This window comes from Ursus maritimus, unplaced genomic scaffold (assembly GCF_017311325.1).
Source record: "Ursus maritimus isolate PB19 unplaced genomic scaffold, ASM1731132v1 scaffold_2, whole genome shotgun sequence".
Lineage (NCBI taxonomy): Eukaryota > Metazoa > Chordata > Mammalia > Carnivora > Ursidae > Ursus > Ursus maritimus.
In genome coordinates, this window is record NW_024424452.1 from 21,430,889 (window position 1) to 21,455,447 (window position 24,559).

At 46.4% G+C, this 24,559-nt stretch overlaps 1 protein-coding gene across 1 annotated transcript in view; it reads left to right on the plus strand.

The window, feature by feature from the left end:
• COG7 (component of oligomeric golgi complex 7) overlaps positions 1 to 24,559 on the plus strand; it is a 75,223-nt gene that overhangs the window by 37,665 nt on the left and 12,999 nt on the right. The window contains 7 exon segments of the mRNA XM_008697164.2: positions 1,479 to 1,606; positions 2,472 to 2,626; positions 7,658 to 7,774; positions 13,297 to 13,362; positions 17,656 to 17,772; positions 17,774 to 17,813; positions 19,303 to 19,443. Coding sequence (XP_008695386.2) covers positions 1,479 to 1,606; positions 2,472 to 2,626; positions 7,658 to 7,774; positions 13,297 to 13,362; positions 17,656 to 17,772; positions 17,774 to 17,813; positions 19,303 to 19,443 — 764 coding nt within the window.

Consider the following 24,559-nt stretch of genomic DNA (forward strand, 5'->3'; position numbering starts at 1 on the left):
GAGCAAAACCAGACACAGCCCCTGCTGTCACACGACGTCTGTTCCGATGGGAGATAACCTAATGATCCTAGTAATGGGTGTATAATTACAAAATGAGATGAGTCCTTTGAAGAAAAGCAGAGTGGTTCTAGGAGCATATATGAGCAAACAAAGCTGATCAAGCCCGGTGAATTGAGCTGAGTGAGTCCTGGAAGAAAAATGGGAGGTGACCAGATGCAGGAAGATAAGGGAGAACAGGGTCCTTCCAGACAGAAGCATGGGCACGTGACCAGAAGGGAGCCTGGTGCTTCTGAGGAACTGAGAGAAAGCTAGAGGCCAAGGGAATTATGAAGGAGGAAAGGCTGGGGCAGTAATAAGTAAAAAGAGCTGGCTTTTATTAAGTGTTACCACATGCTAGCCACAGATTTTATGTAATCTCCACTAAGGCCTTATAAAGATTGACGCCACTATTAAGCTCAATTTATAGTTGAGGAAACAGGCATCCAAAATTCTGTCATTGCACACAGTCACGTAAGTAGGAGGCAGGGGAGCTTGGATAGAAGAGCCTTCGCTCTTCACTGCCTCCCTCTTTCGCCTGAGGTCAGCCTGCGTGGGTCCTTGCAGGCTGAAGAAAAGATTTTGGATTCCAGCTGACGCACTCAAAGACTGATTAGGGATGTGTCAGAAAGATTACAGGAGGCAGCCTGAAGGGCACCCACTGACCAAATTCAAAGCACTTTGAGCATCAGAATGAATAATGACAATAACGGATCATAACACAATGAATGTAAAAAGAACACAAGTTCTCAGGGATTATTATATTAAAGAGAACAAGAAAAGAAAATCTCTTCTTTATAAGAGAAGGCCTGCAAATAGATGTAGAAGGAACGAGAGGATTAGGATATCACCATTTTATGGTCAGCAGTGTAAACATTTATTCAGACAAGGATTATCAATGGATGCTGAAATCACTTGGCTGTAAGTGTTCAGCCTAGAAGCTGAATTGCTGTGTCCTAGAGTATGCCCATGTCGATTTCTGATACAAACATGCTTTGTGTTTTTTCTATGTAGTCGAATATTGGAATTTTGGAATGCCTAGTAGGTGAGATGTCCTTGGAATGCCTAGTAGGTGAGATGTCCTATCTCTAAAGTCCTGGAAAAGTGTTCTTCCTGCAGAGCCTTTTCACTGTAGCACTTCTGGAACTTGGCCTTGACCAGAGTTCTCAGTTGAAGGGGTTCTTCGCCATGGTGGGTTGTGGGACGAAGGGAGTTGGCGTCTTTAACAGTGCTCTAGACAAATTATACACAGAGCCCAGATTCATCAGAATATTTACTGAAGTGATTGCTGAGCTTCCACGAGCAACCAAAGCAGATTAACAAAATGCAGTCACCCCTAAGGTGACACCGGAGAAGTTCCAGTAGAGTACCATTCCCCTTTGTTTTCCAGCCATTTTGGCCTCTTTTGTTCATTATCGATTTTAATTTTTGATTCCTTCAAGGTGAGCACAACCTGGTGAAGGTCACGGAACTGGTGGAGGCTGTGTATGGTCCGTACAAACCCTACCAGCTGAAATATGGTGACCTGGAAGAGAAGAACGTCCTCATCCAGATCAGTGCGGTGCCGTTGGTAATGTCCCAGTACCGCCATTGCCAGCCACGGAGGGGGGGTGGGGGCGCACCAGAGAAGGTGCAAAGAGTGGGAACAGGTCTGCAAAAAACAGGCTCTAAGTACCTCGTGGACTCTCGCAATCCAAGTGTAAAACGAGACCAGAGATATGCTACCGATTTTCTATTTAAAATCTCAAATAAAGGTCTAGCAGAATGAGAGACTTCAATCTTTGAGGGATAAGTTGATGGTCTCCCTGACTTAATGAATTCTTATTATGGCAGCCTTCTGTCTAAGGAACACATGCAGATGGGCACAGGAGCCGAGCCTTCAGGGGCGGTGCTCCAGCGGCAGGTTCACTTGGGCAGGCCCCCGAGGGCAAGGGAAGGCATTCCCGTTGCCAATATTAAGGTGATCTAGCGTGACGCGAGTTGACATTCAAGAGCAGATCTCACACTAGTTAAACTCTGCTGCCTCCTGCCATTTGTCCGTTTTCTAGGGATGTGCCTAGAAAGTCCGTTATGCTTCACTTACATTCTTGCCCCTAAGGAAGCATTTTCATTTCCCTACATTCTTATGGAGTGTTTGATACAGAGAATTTGAATTCTAGCTTTAGAGCCAGCGGGGAGATGGCATCTTAATCACAGAAAAAGAGGAAAGAGATAAAAAATGGGAGGCTTTTGTGCCAGGGGTTGGTGTGTGTGATCTCACTGGCCATGTAGGTGTCCTCCCATTGGGTCAGGCTCTGGAAGGGCTCTCCAAGCTTGGGGCTGCATTTCGCCGCCTGACCAAAGGCAAAGAGGTTTGGAGGTCTTGCCCATCTTAACGTCTGTTCATCTGTTCTCGAGTCTGAGGCGGCTCTCGTTTGTCCATATTTGCTTATCAGGAACATGGCGAAGTCATTGACTGTGTGCAGGAACTGAGCCACTCTGTGAACAAGCTTTTTGGTCTGGCTTCTGCAGCCGTGGACAGATGCGTCCGATTCACCAACGGCCTGGGGACCTGTGGCTTGCTGGCAGCACTGAAATCCCTCTTTGCCAAGTAAGGCTGGGGTGTGGGGATGGGGCTGGTCCCACGGGAAGGTGCTCTCTGCCCCAGTTAAAAATGCATGTGTTCTGTGTTCCTCCTGTGAGTCCTGGAGAAGCATGTGTACCTGAGCCTGAGGGGGGGTAATCTTTTTTTTTCCTTTCAATTTTTAAAAAAGATTTTTTTTATTTTGAGAGAGAGACAGAGATAGCAAGAGAGAGCACGAGCCGGGAGGAGAGGGACAAGCACGCTCACCACTGAGCAGGAAGCCCGAAGCGGGGCTCGATCTCAGGACCCTGGGATCATGACTTCACCCGAAGGCAGACGCTTAACTGACTGAGCCACCCAGGCGCCCCCCCCCCCAAGGGGGCAATCTTAAGGATATTCCTTGCAGCATCGTTAGTGATAGTGGAACATTTGAAGCAACCTGAATGTCCGTGAATTTGACAATGGCTGCATAAGATACGGTATATTCATACAAGGGAACTCTATTTGGCAGTTACAGCCTTAATTAGACCTACACATATCCACATTGATGGATCTCAAAAACATAGCATGTGAAAAAAAGGAAAAGAAATTGCAGAATATTATGTAGAGTCTAATACAATATGTAAAAAGAACATACAAAAAATAGGGTATGTTTTCCATTGCAGGGTTCAGCAAGCTTTTTCTGCAGAGGGCCAGATGGTAAGCATTTTAGGCTTAGTGGGCCTTGTGGTCAATAGAGACTTTTGTAGATGACACATAAATGAATGGGTGTGGCTGTATCCCGGGAAAACTTTATTTACAAAAAAGCCAGAAGTACCAATCCCTGTTCTGGATCTTTTTTTATGCTCTAACATGCGTTATATATTCCTGTAGAATAGAGGTCGACAAACTCTAGCTCGTGAGCCAGATCTGGCCTGCTCTCAGTTTTTGTAAATCAAGTTTTATTGGAATGCAGTCATGCCCCTTCACTTACCTATGGTCTATGAAGGTAGAATTCAATAGTTAGGACAGATCTTGGGCTTCATGAAGCCTAAAATATCTGGACCTTAACAGAAAAAGTGCTGAGCCCTGATATGTGGAAGGTTAGGCCACAAACTCAAAACAGCGGTTATCTCTGGGGAGATGGGGAAGGACTAGGGTGGTGTTCATAGGGAATTGAGCTTTATTTGTTGTCTTCTGACTTTTAAAAAAGGAGCATACGCTCACACATTCCTTAGGTAATGAAAAATATAAAATGAGAAAAATATACACTTGCTAAATAAGTGAAGGAAGTCAGTCGTAAAAGACCCCGTGTTACATGATTCTATGTCTATGAAGTGTCCAAAACAGGCAAATCGGTAGAAAATAGACTGATGGTTGCCTAGGGCTGAGGAGAGGTGGGCATTTGGAGGAGACGGGGGATGACTACCAAAAGGTACAGGGCTTTTCGTACATCATGAAAATGTTCTAAAGTTGATTGTGGTGAAGGTCACACAGCTCTGTGACTACACGAAAAACCATTGAATTGTGCTTTTTAAATGGGTGAATTGTGTGGTGTGTAAATTACATCGCAACAGAGCTGTTGAAAGAAAGACAGGAAAGAAGAGGACACAAAGTTACATTTAGTTAAAAAAGGGAAGAGCGAGCAAGCAGCCTAAGGCTGGAGTTTCCGACCTGTGAAGTTGGGCGCCACAGCCCTCGGGAGGTCCGAGCTCCAGTTGCCAGCTTATAGACGGATACATTAGGCTCTCCAGAGACCTTCCCTTGGTAGCTTGTTCTAGATTGGAGTTGCCCTCAGTCTCAAGAAATTTGTTTTTATTTTGTATTTTGTTTTAGAGAGAGAGTGTGTGCGAGCTTGGGGTGGGGTGAGGGGCAGCAGAGGGAAAGAGAGAGAGAATCTTAAGCAGGCTCCACACTCAGCATGGAGCCTAACGTGGGGCTTGATCTCATGACCCTGAGATCATGACCTGAGCTGAAATCAAGAGTCAGACGCTTAACCAACTGAGCCACCCAGGTGCCCTACAAGAATTTTTTTTTTTTTTAAGTGAACAGAATGTTGTTTTTCTATAGTAAGTTTAGGGAGCTCTTGTCATTCCAGAAATACTGGGCACGCCCTTGCGAGCTCTGAGGTCCATGGAGCCAGAGCTCTCGGTCACCGCAGCAGGCAGTCAGTACCATCAGAGGGCAGCTCACAGTGTAGGCAGTAGGGCCGCCAAGGACACAGGCGCTGCTCTCAGACGGGGGTGTGACCAGATGCGTTCCCGTAGAAAGAGAAGTATGAGCAACAAGTCTCAGAATGGGCCACTTCTGTCTCCGCCACCAACCAGGAAATTTTGTGGATGGAAAGAATTTTTTTATTGAGATCTAAAAATTTTATTATGAAATAACAAAAATAATGCATTAATTTTTTAAAAATACATAAAGGTATAAAAAAGTGAAAGTCTTCCTCCCTTCCTGCCCACCCTTAGTCCTTCCGCTCAGAAATACCCACTTTTGAACATTTTGCTTTCAGTCCTTCAAAAGAAGACATTAAGCTCTTCCCTCTGTACTTTAAAGATTTTTTATCAACCTTAACTATTGTATCTTGAGGAACCAGTGTATATAAGGCTGTACCTCTCTTGTCCCCTGCCCTTCTCAGCTCTTTTGAGTGATATTTTTACTTCTAGTTCTTCTCTTGGTTATTTTGATTACTTCATTTAAAAAAATAACACAGATCTATATTAAGAATTCAAACTGTACAGAGGGGATGTGGTGAAAGTAGGTCACCTCACGAAGGGAAGATTTGGAAGCTACCCCAGCAGCTGCTGTCTGTAAAATGAGGGCAATCAGTGTGAAGCTCACCCGAGCGGGGTTGAGATGGGACACCGTTCAGTCATGGGGAGGGCATGAGGGACGGCAGCACGGAACACGCAGGGAGGCAGGAGGGGACTGGCCTAACTTGAACTAGTGTGAGCCCGTAGGGTATGGCAGGTGAGAAGGGATTTCAGAATCGGGCTTTCCAGCTATGCTGGGAGTGTGGGCTCTGGGGTTGGAGCCCCCTGGGCTCAGTCCCGGCTCTGATGCTTACTGCTTGGGACCTCTTGGCGTCCTGGTGTCTTTTGGAGTCAAGTGATGAGGATCTCCCCATGGCAGTCATGGCTATTACGTGAAAGCAGGTAACTAAAGCCCCCAACACAGTGACTCTTACGTGGTAGAGACACACAGAAATGGTTATCATGAGAGAGAATTGGAAGGTCTGGGGACAAATGTGATGAAAATGTGACTGATACACACTGTGGCTGGACAGGCCCCTCCCACCTCCCGTGCTCTGCCGCCTGCCCCGAGTCCCGGGAGCGCTTTCGTGAGCTGCTGCAGAGCAGGTGCACAGCTGGGGCGCACACTCTTCTCAGACACATTTGTCATAGTTGCAGGGTGGTGGCCCTGTTGTTTAATGTGACGCTGAACCATGATTACATTCCCCAACATCCCCGTCAGGTGGTCCTTGAGGCCCCTGCCCCTCCCCCAAGGACCGATTCCCCCAAGAAAGCTGTCACCTCTCTTGGTGCAAAGGGATGGTACCATTAGTGGGATTTGGGTTTCGTAGTTCTCAGCTATCAAGCCGGAGGCCCGTGTCAGGGGAGCAGCAGTGTCATTTGTAGTTAGCGGAGCAGAGCAGTCTGAAGCCGTTTCTGCTGCTTGGTTCTTTGGCCTTCCTTTCCATGCACAAGCTTACTCTTCAGGGCTGTGTCCTGGGGGGCACATCCTACTTTCCTCACTTAGAGCTAGTGATTTGGGAAGGGAGAGAGGTCAGGCTTCTTGTGTTGCACACAGATGTCCTAGGTTTTCAGGGAGCCTCTTGGTTTCCAGAGAACACGACCCCTGCTCACCCGTGTCCTCCTCACCATATCCTCCCAAGGACGTGCGATATTCGTTCATGTTCCAAGAACTGTACATCCTTAGAAACAACACCATCTCACATCAGCTTTCATTTTATACTTTTCAGAGAACTTTTGTATATATTCGTTCATTTAGTTTTTAAAGATTTTATTTATTTATTTGCAAGCAAGAGCGAGCATGCACGAAAGGAGGGAGAGGGACAACCAAGCCCACACTGCGCACAGAGCCTGACTCGAGGCTTAACCTCATGACCCTGAGATTACGGCCTGGGTCAAAACCAAGAGTCCGACGCTTAACCGACTGAGCCACCCAGAAATCCCTATGTCATTTATTTGATCATGGCAACTCCTTGAGGCAGTATAGAAGACACCATTAATTAAGTCCATTTTAAAGATGAGGAAACAGGCCCAAAGACATCCAGACACTGTCTCAGGGCCCCAGTGCAAGTCTTGGATTCATCCAGAAACTGTTTGCTGGTGTCTCTTTTGTGCCTAGCTCTGTGCTAATTCCTGGGGACACTGTTATGAGTTGCAAGGAGGTAGACCCTGTGCTCCCGTAGCTTCTAACCTAGTGACAGCACATACATTAAACACATACATGAAAGAAGCGATGGGCTTGTACTTGTGCTGGGTGCTGTGGAGGAAAGCAGCTGGGGAACTGGGGGAACAAACAGCAGCCTGAGGGGGAGGGGCTTCAGCTTCAAATCCAGTTTCACATCCTGTGCCATTCAAGTCGGGCACCTGCCTGCCATGGAGCTTGGCTGTTTAATCTAAATTGGTGAGGGAGGGTCAAGAATCCTGCAATAGTACCCTGGGTATCGGCGAGCTGCCTTACTGTGTGCTAGGTGACGGTCGGGTATCATAGTGGGACTGTGACGTGTCATGACAGTTCTTTGGGCCAGGGATTCATTTACTAGCACCACCTCTCACCTGGTAGGTCACCAGAGCCTTCCTCTTAGTGGCTTTCCCCTTCTCTCTCATCTTGAGCATCTCTTAAAGCCGCCCTTCCAGGTAAGAAAGATGGTCCTGCCATACAGAAAAGACCCTTCTGAGGTCAGAGTTTACAAGTCGTCTGACTCCTCGGTGGGAGACTCTAAAGACGCTCTTGAGGTCCTTAGCCTTTGTCCAAAGCCGTGTAATTCCAGGTGTCTTTAGAGCCGAGGAGTTTATGATCACATCCCTGTTGTTTTTTCTTTCCCCGTAGGTATGTGTCTGATTTCACCAGTACTCTCCAGTCAATACGAAAGAAGTGCAAGCTCGATGATATTCCTCCCAACTCGCTTTTTCAGGAAGATTGGACAGCTTTTCAGAACTCCATCAGGTAAAAACGAGGGCTGTAACTTAAATGTGTGCCCCCCATGTAGTAAGCAGAAACATGCATCATATAATATGTAAAAATGATAAATGTGTTTGTAAGGGGTTCATTATTATTTTCTCACTGCTTTTTTTTTTTTAAAGCAAAAACTCTAAACTCTAAAAACAAGCCAGTTAAAAACAACAATAGCAGCAACCCAGAAAGACCCCTCTCACTGTTAAAGCATTTTAAAGTCTTTGTGCACTCATCTCCTTTGGTGACTTACATTTTTTTTTATATTTGGTTTGAGATTTTTTTTCCCCCTTAGCCTGTAATTTTTCAGGCCTAAAATAACTTAGAGCTTATATTTTAGAAAATACACAGCTGACTGAATCCAATTTTTACTATTTTTTAAAATTTTTAAATTTTTAAAAGATTTTTTTCTTTCTTTTTTTTTTTTTTAAAGTAATCTGTACACCCAACATGGGTCTCGAACCCATAAGCCTGCGATTAAGAGTCACACGTTCCACTGACTGAGCCAGCCAGGGACCCCAGATCCTATTTTTAGATCTAAGCACCATACCACTACACTTAGTGGTAGGTGTAGTAAGGCAACATTATCTGGCCTGAAAAGGACCATGTTAGAGTTCCATAACAGGTGTGGAGGTCACTCTCCCAAGTGGTGGTTGACGGCCAGATTCTGGGGTAGGCCCTGTGACCTGTAGGCCAATAGAGAGACCCCTGTTGCCCCAAGCCCTGAGCCCTGGTGGGTTTGTAATCAGCAGTGGCCTGAGAAGGTTTGGCCCTTGAAAAGGTCCAGCCAGAAAGCGCAGACCTCTGGCCTGGCCAGATCTGACCTAGGGACGTGGTTTTTTGATCACATCATTTATAAAATTTGGGGTTAGTTGTCAACATTTATAAACCAGATTTAACATAATCCAGATTTCTCACATCACCTAAACATTGGAAGCCCTAGAAGCAGTGGGTTCGCATCGTCTCCCTGGGGCTGGTCGCTGAAGCCCCCGCCAGACTGGCCATACGTTTTCTTGTGCCACTGTTCTCCTGCTACCATGTGGGGTAGCCACTCTACTCTTAGGCTGAGGTAAAAAAACAACTCAGAATTTCTTTTCCTTAAAACCACTCTTCATGGTAGTACATTCCGAAGCCAAGGTTGCCCTTCACGCGCTTGCCTGACCCCTGGTCTAGGTTGTGTGCTCAGGGTGCCCGTGACACTTGGGGTTCTCAATGTGGTGGTCCACTCCAGAGCGCATCCAGACCTGCTGAGAGCTTTCTCTCTCTCTCTCTCTCTCTCTCTCTTTTTTTAAGGATTATATTTATTTGTTTGTAGAGAGAGTGAGAGAGAGAGGGAAGGGACAGAGGGGAAGGGGGAAGGACAAGCACATTCCACACTGAGCACGGAGTCTGACTCCAGGCTCGATCCCACGACCCCGAGATCATGACTTGGGCCGAAATCAAGAGTCAGACGCCCAACTGACTGAGCCACCCAGGCACCCATGAAAGCTGTCTTTAATCAGAGCAGATCCAGTTCCTCCCAGGGCCATTTGGATAATCTCCTCATGGGCTCTGATCTGGACTTTTATTTTTTTTTTTTGGATGAAATTTAATGTTCTAGATGCTGACTGTATCCCCTCTCATCTGTGGTGGCTTGGTATACCAGAAAATATTATGTACCAGGTTATTCTGTTTCACCTGAGGCAAGTGAAAAGTGGAATATTTCATTTTCTCATAAACCTTTCTTATGATGGAATGCCCAGATACCCTGGTTATGGATAGGCACTTTTAGAGAAGTTAAAAATTAACTAAAGTTAAGATGTTTTTAATCCTTGGATTTGTCCTGACATTTATAGTTTGGTGTTGAAGGACTTCGTCACTGAAGTTTGAGGCCTAGCATAAAATTACTTGAAAATTAAAAGATTATTAAATTCAGGTATGATGGTCATTCGGGTTTATCTCTGAGGAGCCAAATGGATTACTCTTCATCTGCCTTTCATGGGATCAGAGAGAGATACTTATAGTATAAAAACAGTTTTCTTTGCCTTGGGTATAGTAGACATCTAACAAATACTAAGTAATGAATTTTGGTTTTTAAATTTTAATTTAATTTTTTTTAAAGATTTTTGTTTATTTGACAGAGAGAGACACACCGAGAGAGGGAACACAAGCAAGGGGAGTGGGAGAGGGAGAAGCAGGCTTCCCGCTGAGCAGGGAGCCCGATGCGGGGCTCGATCCCAGGACCCTGGGATCATAACTTGAGCTGAAGGCAGATGCTTAACAACTGAGCCACCCAGGCACCCCTAATTTAATTTTTTTAATCGCCTTTATCTATTTCATCCATCCCTCCACCCACCTCCCCCTGGCAATCATCAGTTTGTTCTTTGTAGTTAAATAAGTCTGTCTCTTTTTGTTTCTTAAATTCTACACGTGAATGAAATCATATGGTGTGTGTCTTTCTCTGACTTATTTCACTTAGAATAATATCCTCTAGGTCCATCCATGTGCTCGCAAATGACAAGATCTCATTCTTTTTTATGGCTGAATAATAGTCCGTCGTATATATATACCACATACTCTATCCATTCATTTACGGATGGACATATGGTTGCTTCCATATCTTGGCTGTTGTAAATAATAATGTTGCAATCAACATAGGGGTGGGTATTTGAATTAGTGTTTTTGTTTTCTTTGGATAAATAGCCAGTAGGACATTACTAGAGCATATGGTAATTCTGTTTTTAATTTTTTGAGGAAGCTCCGTACTGTTTTCCACAGTGGCTGCACCAGTTTGCATTCCCACCAACAGTGCACAAGGGTTCCTTTTTCTCCACATCCTCACCAATATTTCTTCCTTCCTTCCTTCTTTCCTTCCTTCCTTCCTTCCTTCCTTCCTTCCTTCCTTCTTTCCTTCTTTCCTTCTTTCCGTCCTTCCTTCTTTCCGAGAGGGAGAGAGAATGAGCATGAGTGGGAGGAAAGGGGCAGAAGGAGAGGGAGAGAGATAATCTTAAGCAGGCTCCATGCTCAGCACAGAGCTCAATGTGGGGCTCTATTTCACGACCCTGAGATCATGACCTGAGCCAAAATCAAGAGTTGGATGCTTAACTGACCGAGCCACCCTGGTGCCCCAATACTTATTATTTCTTATATTTTTGATTATAGCCATTCTGACAGGTGTGAGGTGATAGCTCATTGTGGTTTTGATTCGCATTTCCCTGATGATGAGTGATGTTGAGCATCTTTTCAAGAACCTATTGACCATTTGTCTGCCTTTTTTTTTTTTTTTTAAGATTTTATTTATTTATTTGACAGAGACAGCCAGCGAGAGAGGGAACACAAGCAGGGGGAGTGGGAGAGGAAGAAGCAGGTTCCTAGCGGAGGAGCCTGATGTGGGGCTCGATCCCATAACACCGGGATCACGCCCTGAGCCGAAGGCAGACACTTAACGACTGCGCCACTCAGGTGCCCCAGTCTGTCTTTGGAAAAATGTCTGCTAAGTCCTCTGCTCATTTTTTAATTGGATTATTTCATTTTTTTTTGGTGTTGAGTTGTATATGTTCTTTATATATTCTGGATGTTAACCCCTTATCGGATATATCATTTGGAAACATCTTCTCCCATTCAGTAGATTGCCGTTTTGTTTTGTTGATGGTTTCCTTTGCAAAAAACAAAAGCTTTTTATTTTGGTGGTGTAGTCCCAATAGTTTAATTTCACTTTTGTTTCCCTTGCCTGAGGAGACATATTTAGAAAAATGTTTTTATGGCCAATGTCAAAGAAATACTGCTAATTTTTCCTCCTGGAAGTTTTATGATTTCGGGTCTCACATTTAAGCTTTAATCCATTTTGAGTTTATTTTTGTGTATGGTGGAAGGAAGTGGTCTGGTTTCGTTGTTTTGCATGTGGCTGTCCAGTTTTCCCAACACCATTTGTTGAAGAGGCTTATTTATTCTGTCTTTTCCCCGTTGTATATTCTTGCCTCCTTTGTCATAGATTAATTGACCATATATGTGTGGGTTTATTTCTGAGCTCTCTTATTCTGTTCTGTTGATTGTTACTGTTATTGTGCCGGTACCATACTGTTTTGATTACTCCGGTATATCTTGAAACCTGGGATTGCGATCCCTCCAGCTTTATTCATCTTTCTCAGGATTGCTTTGGCTATTTTCAGGGTGTTTTGTGGTTCCATACAGATTTTAAGATTATTTGTTCTAGTTCTATCAAAAATGCTGTTGGTATTTTGATAGGGGTTGCATTAAATCTGTAGATTGCTTTGGGTAGTGTGGACAATTTAACAATATTGGTTCCTCCAACCATGAGCATAGAACATCTTTCCATTTGTATCATCTTCAGTTTCTTTCATCAGTGTTTTATAGTTTTCAGAGTACAGGTCTTTCCTTCTCTTTGGTTAAGTTTATTCCTAGGTGTTTTATTTTTGGTGCAGTTGTAAATGGGATTGTTTTCTTAATTTCTCTTTCTGCTTCTTCATTATTAGTGTAAAAAATGCAACAGAGTTCTGTACATTGATTTTGTATCCTATGACTTTATTGAATTCATTGATCAGTTCTAGTAGTTTTTTTGGTGGAGTCTTTAGGGCTTTCTCTGTATTGTATCATGTCATCTGCAAATAGTGAAAGGTTTACCTTTTCCTTACCAGTTTGGATGCCTTCTGTTTGCTTTTGTTGTCTGATTGCTATGGCTGGATTTCCAGTGCTATGTTGAATAAAAGTGGTGAGAGTGGTCATCCTTGTCTTGATCCTTATGGGAAAAGCTCTCAGTTTTTCCCCATTGAGGATGATATTAGCTGTGGGTTTTTCATATATGGCCTTTATTATGTTGAGGTATGTTCCCTTTACACCTACTTTGTTGAGAGTTTTTGTCATGAATGGTGTTGTACTTTGTCAGATGCTTTGTCTGCATCTATTGAGATGATCATATGATTTTTATCCTTTCTCTTGTTGATGCAGTGTATCAGGTTGACTGATTTGCAAATATTGAACCACTGTTGCATCCCTGGAATAAATCCCACTTGATCGTGGTGGATGATTTTTTAAATGTATTGTTGGTATCTAAATTTTATTTTATTTTTTTAAGTTTTTAAATTTATTTTACTTATCTCTACACCCCTTGTGGGGCTCGAACTCATGACCCCAAGATCAAGAGTCAGCGNCTTCCGACTGAGCCAGCCAGGTGCCCTGGTTTTTAATTTTAGATATGAAGTATTTCCAACCCATTTTCTTAAGGACAAAAGCCCAAAGCACCTCAGTATTTAGGAAATGTAAGATTATCTGAGACCTGTGGGACAGAACTGTGATTCCCAGCAGAGAGGCCTGTGACTTGAGGATGTTAGAAGAGAGTCGCGTTTACCTTCTCCGTGAATTACTGATTAGGTAGACTGTCCAATGGTTAACCGCTTCTCCAGAACCCAGCACCCCCAAAAGGAGTGAATACTTAGAATGTTTATGAATGAGACAATGTTTGTCCTGTAAATGTCAACATTCCAGCTACTTGAACTTGAAGTGCTTTTTGTTTTGTTTAGGATAATAGCCACCTGTGGCGAGCTCTTGCGGCAATGTGGGGACTTCGAGCAGCAGCTAGCAAACAGGTAGGCCAGAGCTTTGGGTGAGTCTCTGGGATCCTGGCTGGGGAAGAACCGGATACAGTGCACAGCACAGCGATGACAACATACAGTCAAATCTGAAAGTCATACGGGCTCGAGGACTGTCTGTACCTAGATACAAAGTGTCATTACTGTCATCATTAAACATTTACTGAGCACCTAGAAAGGGCAAGGCTCTGAGCTGCTTGGCAGTGGTCACAAAGTTTTCGTTAGATACGGAAGTTGCAGCCCAAATGAGGAGACAGTACATGTTGTCTCCAAATTATAAATGGGCTGGGTTCCTCCTGCTTGTTAGTAAGTTAATTATCGGGACTCTGAGTTTCTCCATACAAACAGCATTATAGGAGGTGGCGAAGGCCCCTGGGGCTTCTTCTTGCCCCTTTCTGTCTTCTTTCATTTCTGTGCCCACGGACTGTCTTCAAGTTCATGATCTGCCACAGTGGTTCTCGTTCTGGGCAGTGTCTCGCCATGGGGTAGAACGGGCAGCTGCGGAAATCCCAAGCAGTCCAGCACAGAAATGATGTGACTTCCTGGACCGAATAGAACCCAAGCACCACAGGCACATAGTGGAGTGTGTGTAAATAGTATAAACGCCGTGAACATAGACCACCCCCCGCCCCCCGCACACACTAATGCTGACATGCACACCCGCACACTGGGTGAGGGGAGCGTGAGGTGGAGGGCGAGTGGGTCTCAGTTTTCAGAGGACTCCTGGGAAGAGCTGAAGGTGTAACATCTATGTGTTTAAAAGATAGGCATGCAGCTTCTTATTTTCTTTTCTTTTTTTTTTTTTTTTAAAGATTTTATTTATTTATTTGACAGAGATAGAGACAGCCAGCGAGAGAGGGAACACAAGCAGGGGGAGTGGGAGAGGAAGAAGCAGGCTCATTGCAGAGGAGCCTGATATGGAGCTTGATCCCATATCGCCGGGATCATGCCCTGAGCCGAAGGCAGACGCTTAACTGCTGTGCCACCCAGGTGCCCCGAAGCTTCTTATTTTCTTAATTTCGGTAGTAATTATAGCCTGGCCCCAGCTCATTGCAAAAATGAAAACAGTTCATGAGTATACGAAATAAAAATGGAAACCACTCACCCTCAAAATCCTCTCTAGAAGAAACATTATTAACATCTGTCCCCACCATTATATTTATTGAGCTCTGATATTAAGGACTTCACAGGAATTAAGTCATTAATCCTCCCAGCGGCCAAAGAGGTAAGTACTATTCGTCTGCATTTCTACAGACGAAGGGACATTGAGGCATCGAGGCATTGAGGCACAGGTAGTAACTTAAGTAAAAGAAATGATCTGTGGAAATAGCTGCATCTGAGGTCACAGGACCACCAGGCAGTGATTTGAACATGGCCATCAGCTGAGCCATCCAGAGTGTGTCACCCACACACTACCCATACTCTCTATCTCACAAATTATTGTTCCACCCTGGACCTGGGTTTCTCTGCATGTGTACAGCAGACACCTTTCGTATCAGGACATACAGGCTTTCCTTCATCTTTTAATGAAGGCAAAATTTACATTCTAAAAGGAAAAGCGGGGATCTGGTTAGGAAGCTGAACAGGGCCGTGGTAGATAGAGGATGCGCCTCTCCATCTGCATGTTGCAGCCCAGAGAAGCTGAAAGTTCTGACCCGAGCTTTGGCGTGAGATGAGAGCTGGGCGTATCCAGGGGAGCCTCTTTAAGAGGTGACATCATTCTGGAAGCCCTGAGCCTGGAAAGGGAAAAGAGCGACAGTCACCATCTGTGTTCCCATCAGGGAGGCCACGGGTGTGGCAGCTGCCTATAAAGCTTATCTTATCTGCCTGTCAATCTCCCCTTAATCTCCCCTGTGGAAGCCAGACTTGGCCCAAGGACCACACCTCCCCCCCCCACCACTGCCACCCCCTAAGGTCGCAAAGGCAGTAGTTCAGAACACTCCTGATTGCTTCAGCAACAAGAGTGACTTTGGCTTTGGGACTGTTAAGATCACCTTGCAGAAAGGGATCATTTTGTGACTTATGGGCTGAGTGCTACTGGAGGGCTTTCTGGTGCACTGGGCAGGTCGGGCGAGATACAGGGAGATAGGCACGGCCCCTCTATACTTTCACGGCACCCATCACTGATTTTTGGCGCAGCGGAGTTTTCAGTGGGATAAGGTCTTAGCGGGACAGTTCAGTGGGAAAATCAGGTTTGGGGGATCCAGTATAAATTTGCAAGTTTCCATGGCTTGTAAAGAAGTGGGTGACAACCTTCCATGAAAGGAGATAGTTAAGGAAGTGGATGGAAGTGTGACGTTAGTCTCTCCCTCCTCTGTGCGTACTCACTGCTGTCTCCCCGTACAGCCATTAGCACACTGGTGCAGGTCGGACTCCCCCATTAATTTCTGAGCTTCTTGAGGGTGAGGACTGTTTAATTATCTGCCATCCCCAAGACCTACTTACGGTCCATTCCAGTGATGAGAAAACGTTTCTTTGTGGGTGAGAAGAAATCAGCTGTTCATTTCAGTAAGGTTCAGTTCACAGTACTAGTAGACGCACATCCTAAGAGATCTGAGTCTGATGATTAGTTCATCTCATGGTGTCTGCCTGGATGAAGAGGAGGCTGGGGAGGAAAAGATATGGTTCTTTCCTTGGGGTTAGAGCTGTATTCTGACTTTTTTTTTTTTTTAGAATTGGTTCTTATTTTGTTTATTTTTTAAAAGATTTTATTTAAGAGAGAGAGAGCGAGGGAGAGAGCAGAAGCGGGGGGAGAGGGAGAAGCAGACTCCCTGCTGAGCAGGGAGCCCAACATGAGGCTGGATCCCAGGGCCCTGGGATCATGGCCTGAGCTGAAGGCAGATGCTTATCCGACTGAGCCGCCAGGGGCCCTGGTTCTTATTTTAGAGCACACTATTCTGACATTTTAAACGGTAATCTCTAATACTTGAAACATTCCTGACATACCTGTTTTTCTTCTGTGTGGATGGCAGACTGGTGCTAGTCTCCCCCTAGCTGACAGAGTGGAGGCACGTATGGCCATGACTTGCCGGGGGAGCTGATTTCCCAGAAGACAGCTCTCAATTTCCTGCTCGACAAACCCAGGGTCACCCGCCATGGGCCAGACCCTATGCTCGGTACTAGGAATTCAGAGGGGAAGAACACCCTATTTGGTCCTCACAAATAGTGAAGACTTGGAAGTAAGGGTGGCAGGGACAGGCCACAGGTTGGCAGACAAAAGACCCAGCCGAAGTCACCTGGAGGCTTACACAGTGGGGAAAACTGTAACTTAGTGGCAGAGGCAGGTGGCTGCTTGTGTCTGCAGTGGTTCCCGAGGAAGGCGCTGGCCCCACCGTTTGTTTGCAGGTACACACGTTCCTTGACAGGCTCACTGGACTTGTTTTTTTAAAAAGTGAGTTCAATCTAAAAGCTGCCAGGTCCAAGGCGATTCTTTTTCATGGGCAGTTATGGTCAAGGAGGGGTCAGGGAGTCAGTCACACTTGGGATGTAATAGAATGTCTGTCCCCCTGGTTGCATATGTTCCTATGGTTCTGTGCACATTCAAACGTGGACGCTGGACGGTCAAGCTGGACTCAGAGAAAACAGCGGAGCATTTGCAGCATGCGTCAGGGAAGGCCTCCCTTGTTGGAGAAAGAAGATAGAGATTCAAGCCCTAGAGATTGGTCATCACCTAGAACCTCCTCCAGGCATTTTTCTTCCCCAGAGAAATGGGACAGTTCTTGCTTCTCAGTAGATCTCCCTGTGGCGCCTGAACCACAAAAGTAAACTTCATGGGGTGGGTGAGCACAAACACCACACCGGCCCAGTTGTGTGACGGTGAGTCCTGTGGTGAGAGGCGTGCTTTGAGCTGCTGCCGCCACTCTCCCGGGACCAGCTCTCGCCCCGTGTCTAGTGCCATTGTGGCTGAGGCGCTGGTGGCTCCCCATGGCTTTGTTCCAAACAGGGATGCTCACAGAGCGAGAAAGGGCCGCACAGAAAATGCACAGTATCCCAGGTCGTAGGAAACTGATGACTGCCCCGTTGTAGGCTGTATGTCATGTTAGGACGGTGGCAGATTCTGTCAGACTGAGTGTTAAATAGGAACTAAAAACACCTGGTGTCTCTTGTGCCCCCCAAGGTCTGGCTCGTTCCTTAGCGATGAAGGATGTCTTCATTTTCTTAGAAAGTGGACCCAAAATCACTCTGCCTCATAAGGATATCCTGGGATTTAGGAAGGAGCAAACTGAATGCTCCCAGAGGAAAGTTCTGTACAAATAGCTCGGGGCATAATGGTCATCACTTTCATTTCAGGATTTTGTCTACAGCTGGCAAGTATCTCTCTGACTCCTACAGTCCTCGGAGCCTGGCTGGGTTTCAGGATAGCATCTTGACAGACAAGAAGAGCTCTGCCAAGAACCCATGGCAAGAATGAATATGCCAGTTTAATGGAAATACTTTATACCCTCAAGGTATGAGACCAGACTGATGGCATTCTTGTCATCCTTTCCCCAATCCAGGCTTCTCTGTGCTGTGGGCCGCAGTCTGCAATGCGCCCCACTGGCTCTTCTCATTTATGTCGCGTTTTAAGGAGCTAATAAACTGAACTGGGTTGGAACAAATAGACATATAGGAGTAGGAGTTGGAGAAGTGGAGCTTTATTACTGATGAAAGCCAGGTTGGAGAGCATGACTTTAGATGTGTGGCCGGATGGGCTTGCTGTACTTCCCTCCAGAGTCAGGTTTGCCGGGAGGATGGGTGGGGCTCGGTAGCCCCTGGCCCCAGTGCAAGTACAGGGCCCTGTTATGGAATGGCAGAGAGGGGACCAGAATGTGGACTGCCCGCTAGAGGGCAGAACCCATAGGTGAGCCCCCAACCCTGCCATGGGGGAAGTCGATCCTCCTCATGGCAGCAGGAGGATCTGGGAATAAGCGTTCCCTTCTGGCTTAAGCTCTTAGCATGCCTATCACAATGCTGCCCTTGACTTTGAGCTTTGGACTTCTTGGGGGTCCAGGGACTCTCCCAACACATGGAATGAACCACACAACAACCTGCGAGTGGCGTCAGGATCCTAAGAGGGCTGCAGCGTCCTTTCCAGAACCGTCCCCCCGCCTGTCTTGGTGATAGGCAGAGGAGACATTGCCGTTCCATGGCACCGAATGCAATCTCAGGGTGTCCTGATGGGCCTCGAGCTCTGGGGGTGACGGCACAGTGAGCCTCTGGACGTGTCTGAGGCTTCACCCTTGCCCTCACACGGTCTCCCCATCGCTGTGCACTTTGGCCCGCCAACTGGCTGCATTGGAGCTTGACAAACACTTCTTAAAACGGTTGTGCAGCTTCATTCATCCATGCTTCCGTGATTAGGTTAAAGCAACTCTGTTTATCTTTATTGCTGATCTGGTTTAGTTTGTTGTAATCGGTTCGTTTATAATAGCAAAACTAAGGTTACATTTTCCATGTCTGTATTTTCTCAGGCTGTTTGGAATTCCTTGGGGCTCATACAGGTTGTGTGCACTGTGCTGTACGGCCAAGTGTAACTGAGCTGACCTCGCTGGGAGTCGGGCTCCTGTCCCTCACTCTTGTTATACCTGACACTTCTGATCATTTTCTCACTCTGCCTCTATCCCTGAGGGATAGTCACCAGTTAATTTTTCCTAAACTGCCAGTCCATGAGCTTGTGTTAGCAGATGCATCAGAATTACATGGAAAAGTGAGTTAAGAACATCACTTCCCAAGGTCCAGAACCCTGCTGGACTCTGGTTCAGTAGCTCTAAGGCAGAGCGTGTGCACCTGTAATCCAGCATGTTCTGCTGGGGGTGCTGGGGCACAGCCAGGCTTGGGAACCACTACTATACGGACTCACCCCTTCACTGTCTTCCAGTGGCTTTTCAAAATGTTGAACTAGCTGATAACCTTGGTTAGAGCCAGGCCTTAACAGCCTTTTGCATTTTCTCGTCTTAGGAGAAAGGGTCAAGTAACCATAACCTGCTGTCTGCATCTCGCACGGCCCTGACTCGGCTTAACCAGCAGGCCCACCAGCTGGCTTTCGATTCCGTTTTCCTACGCATCAAACAGCAGCTGCTACTCGTTTCCAAGATGGACGTGAGTTTCCCACCGACCGCAGACATCTCCCTGGGCGCTGCCTCCTTCCTGAGCACTTTTGAGTATTGGGCACTCCGCCCCCCCCCCCCCCCGAGGAGCTTTAGGAGGAAGCACTCTAACTCTCCTGGCTGAAAGTCCCACCGTACAGACTCACTGTTCCCTTGCAACTCACTGCTTAGCAAGAATTTCTTATCTTAATTGGAGTCACTGTGATGCCTTATTTTCCTCCTGCTTCCTGGGATGATTATTATTGCTTGATTAACTTTCACCATTCAGCACAGTGTAGCTGTGCCCTCTCAGGGAGAAGCAAGGGAGATTATGTGCCACTGGATAGGTTGGGGCAGGTCAGAGGAGCTAATTGTCCTGTGAGATTGCATTCTTTTCCTGAGCATTGGTTCTGGAAGTTCGCCCAGGAGAGTGTCTTACCACATCTGATCTGGTGATCTTGACGGGGGTTTGAGGGGTTTTGCTGTTTTCTGTCCTTGATGCCTTTTCTCTCTGGCTATTCCTGGAGTGCCTCCCTTCCCTCACCTTGCACCCTTTTCTCTTGTCCTGACTCTTTTCAAGGGGTTACCCATCACTCACTTCCTTCTCTACGGGCTCTGACTTACGCGGGTCTGGTCTCTTCACTGCCGTTTGGATTTCTGGGACAAGATTTTGAGAAAGATCTAGTTATGGGCCTTTAATAACCAGGAGATCCTTTGAGGAAGCAACAAGAGCTCGTAGGGCATGATTACAAGTTCTTTGCTTCCTGTTGCCTTTGGGAAAGCATACGAGACCGGGACTTAGGGGCTGCTCACTTCTTTACTGTATGACCTGGGTCGAGTCTGTGGATCTCTCTGGATCTCAGAACCCCCATCCATGAAACAATGGGGTTAGATTACATGATTTCAAAGTTCATTCTACCCCTGAAATTCGTGATTTTCATTTTTTATGATTTTCCCGCAGAATGCCGTGGGATCCACCACAGTTAGATTCTGTGTTTCTGGTGGGGGGTGGTGGAAGAGGGGGGTGAAACTGGAGGAGAGCCGCCCTGTCACAGCGCAGCAGAAGCAATGTCCCTGACATGGTCCCATCTGATCACGCGGCTTCCTGCGTAAGCCTCATCTCATTAGATGGGGACACACTGATTCTGACCGTGAAGGTTGTGAGGATTACATGGCATTTCGCAGATGATAGAACTTAGCCCTGCAGCTGCCACAGAGTAGATGCTTAATGAGTGCTGGTTTTCTTCTTCTCTGTGATTCTCATTTTTTAAGAGGAATGACAGGTTTTTTAAAAATTTTATTTATTTGAGAGAGTGAGAGAGAGGGAGTAGGGGCAGAGGGAGAGGGAGAAGAGGGAGAAGCAGACTCCCCACTGAGTGGGGAGCCTGATGTGGGCCTCGATCCCGTGACTCTGGGATCATGACCTGAGCCGAAGGCAGACGCTTCAGTGACTAAGCCACCCAGGCGCCTGGAATGACAGTTTTTTAAAGTAAAAATTGCACATATTCATTTTCAGAAATTCAGGCAGTACAGGAAAGTACAATGTAAAAAGCAATAAATCCCTTCAGAATCCCACACGTAGAAATCCATGCGAACGCGTGGTGCTCATCCCCCAGACACCTCTTCCTGCCCTGCATCGGAGGCTGGACAGGCACCAAAAGACAGATAGATCCATAGAGGAAATGGAACTGGGCTACACGTGCTGTTTTTTAAAACCCCCCCATGTATACAATATAACATGGATTTGACCTTGACTAGAAAAGAGAGAGAAAGGAAGTGAAACGAAAGGAACCGTGGAACCTGAGATAATAGGTTCTTCCACAGAAAAGGTATTGGCACCCAGAAGATCTCTGCAAAGTCACACAAAAAGGATCATGAAAACCACGAAGAGACCGGGGTCACTGTTTTTGGTCAGTCACACTTCCATTTTCCGTAGCTGCTGCTCCTAATGGAGCTGCTCTGGAAGATGAGGGGTTAGCATTCTTTTTACTCCCCCCCCAAACCTCCAGAGCTGGTTGCTTTATTATTTTTCTTTTCTTAGAGCTTAAAAAAAATTTTTTTTAACTTCGTCCATTTTATTGCTAGTAGTAACGTCACTAGTTGTTTTGAAACGATTTCATGTGTATTGTGAGATAAAACAAGTGATTCATGGAGATGTTAAGAAACAGGATCTTTTTTTTTTTAACCTCTTTTTTACTTCAGTATAATTAACATACAGTGTTATGTGTCAGGTGTACAATATAGTGATTCAACAATTCTGTACCCGACTTAGTGCTCCTCACGAGAAGTGTGCCCTTGATCACCTTCACCTGTCTCACCCATGCCCCCCCTCCTAACATCTGGATCTTCTGTCTGGAAGCTCAGCTCTTCTAGCTGCTCTTCCACCCCCACCTTCCCTCTGTGGCTGGGCTCTTGGTTGCTTGAATCTCGCCTCCTCACTCAGGCCTCGCCGTGACCCAGGGACTGGAGACAAGCAGCCCAGAGATTAGGAGGAGCTCTCCCAGAGTTGCCAGGAGGAAAGCATACAACACAAAGGCAAACACTTTGGCCGTAAGGATTTGAAAATTAAACCCTGGTCATTCAGTGTTTGCTTTTAATGTTTGCCAGTAAATTGTATTACCCTTTCACATTTGAAGAATATAAACCAACACTATATTCCATTTCAGAATCGCCTGTTGATGTTTGCCCATATTATCTGGTGACAGATGGGAGAGAAAAGCCCTTAGGAAGGAACTTTTCAATAAATTTTGAACAATTAAAAAATACCCTGCAGCATTTCCCTGTCGCCCTACTTGCTAAGTGCCTCCCTAGTTTGTCCACTGTCCACCCACCCTTCTTGCAAACCACGTTCCACTGTGGCTGTTCTGCCCCTCCGCCCTCTGCCTCACCACTCTCCTCCTGCCTCCCCATGGAGCCTTTCCAGGGCCTCCGGCCTGCAGTGCTCGTCCCCTGCTGGGGACGCTGCCATTTCCCTGCAGCCCAGCCCTGAAGTGTCGCTGCTGTTCTCACAGGCACCATCCCTTTCCCACCCCTCTGCCTCCCCGGCCTTCACGTCCCTACCCCTTCACCATAGCTCTCTTTGCCAATGACTTCACCACCTTGTGGCATTTTCCCTTCATTTTAAAGAGGTCTCCCGTCCATTTCTATGGCCCTGTCCTCGTTGGGCTTCTCCTCCTCTCCCAGCCGTTCCTTCAGCTTTTTATCTGCCTCCCCACCCTCAGTCCTCCCGAGTTGCTGCGTCAGTCTTCGTAAAGCACCACTCTGATTTTGTCTGCCCCACTTAGCCCCCTTGCCTGGCCCCCCAGGCCCAGTAGAATAGTCTGTCTTTAAAAAGTTTATTAGGGAAGTTTTGGCACATATGCAAGAGTGGAGAGATGAGTATAATGAACCCCATGTCGTCATCACCTCTCTTTGACACGATCAGCTCCTGTCTGTCTCGTATATATATCCCTTGTCTAAAGTTTAACAACGTTAAAAATAATCACAGGACCCAAATCACTTCTAAGTTAGAAATGATTCCTTAATATCATTAATCAGTGTTCAAATTTCCAGTTGTCATAAAAGTTATAATTTTACTGTTTGAATCAGGATCCAGGTTTATTCTGCACATTGGGATTGGGCAATGTGTCTTTTATGAGCTACAGGTTACCTTTCCATTCCCTTCCTTCCGTCTCCCTCCCTTCCTCCGCTCCCTTCCCCTCCCCTCCCCTCCCCTCCTCTTTCTCACTCTCTTGCAATTTATTTGTTTTTGTTTTTTAAGATTTTATTTATTTATTTGACAGAGGGAGCGAGAGAGCACAAGCAGGGGAAACAGGGGGAACAGTAGGGGAGAGGGAGAAGCAGGTTCCCCGCTGAGCAGGGAACCCAATGCAAGGCTCGGTCCCAGGACCCTGGGATCATGACCTGAGCCGAAGGCAGACGCTTGACCATCTGAGCCACCCAGATGCCCCTTGCAATTTATTTGTTGAAAATAAAGCCCCTTCTTAGCCCACTGTCTGAAAGCTATGCATTCTCATTCCGGTCTTCCCACTCTGTACCTCAGGCATCCTGCAGCCCACTCCTCCTGTAATCACCCTGAGCCCTTGCTCATCTGAACTCTTATGGTATCAAATCTTGCCTCTGCCATGGAGAACTCCCAAGTGGAAGCCTGTGCACATGTGCGTGGGGACCATGTTGGGGTAGATGGCATGGGAGTGTGTCATGGGGTCTTGGTTTCCCAAGGTGCTTCTGGAGAGCAAGGACCAAGTCTTGCATTTCTTTGCTCTCCACCAAGCAGGGCACAAGGCTCTGCACATCATGGGCACTCAATACACGTGGGTGGTCCCATGGGGTGGGAGTTAATGGATGAAAAGCAGGCTATTTTGAAACAGAGGAGGATCCTCAAGCAAGAACAAGGAGTTTAGAAAACTAGGGGCAGAGGTGGGGAAGGAAAGAACTTGTCTCAAGCAAAGAAAATTAGAATTGAGCTGGTGCTGGGGAACATGGGGAGGGCAGCTGAGGCTTAGGCTGGGCTGGGAGCCCAGGGGTGGACGTGGTCATTACGTTTCCAGAACGTTGCTTAAAGGATCAAGGCATCGGGTGGCTGCAGAGAGCTGCTACAGCGTGACCTGGGAGTCACTCCAGGAGTGCAGCCAGAAAGGGCCTTGTTTTCCAGGCTGGCTTTAGGGTGACTCAGGTTGGAATTAAGAAACTAGATTTCTGTGTGAAGGTGTGCCAGGCTGAACTCTGTAACCGTGTACATGCTGACAGTTTACCTGACTCTGCAGAGACCGTTGGGAAAGCTCACACAGTGGTACCATAGATATTCACATTTTATTTTTTACTTTTTTTTTTAAAGATTTTGTGTATTTATTTGTCAGAGAAAGAGAGAGTGAGCACAAGCATGGGGAGTGGCAGGCAGAGGGAGAAGCAGACTCCCCGCTGAGCAGGGAGTCCGATGTGGGACTCGATCCCTGGACCCCAGGATCATGACCTGAGCTGAAGGCAGACTCTTAACTGACTGAGCCACCCAGGCGTCCTGACATTCCTATTTTAAATGTTGGAAGGCAGAGTATCTCCCAAGACAGAGGGATCGCAGAGAGGACAAAGGGGCAGCTGGTGGGGTTTGGAGGTTCCTTCCCATCTCTTTC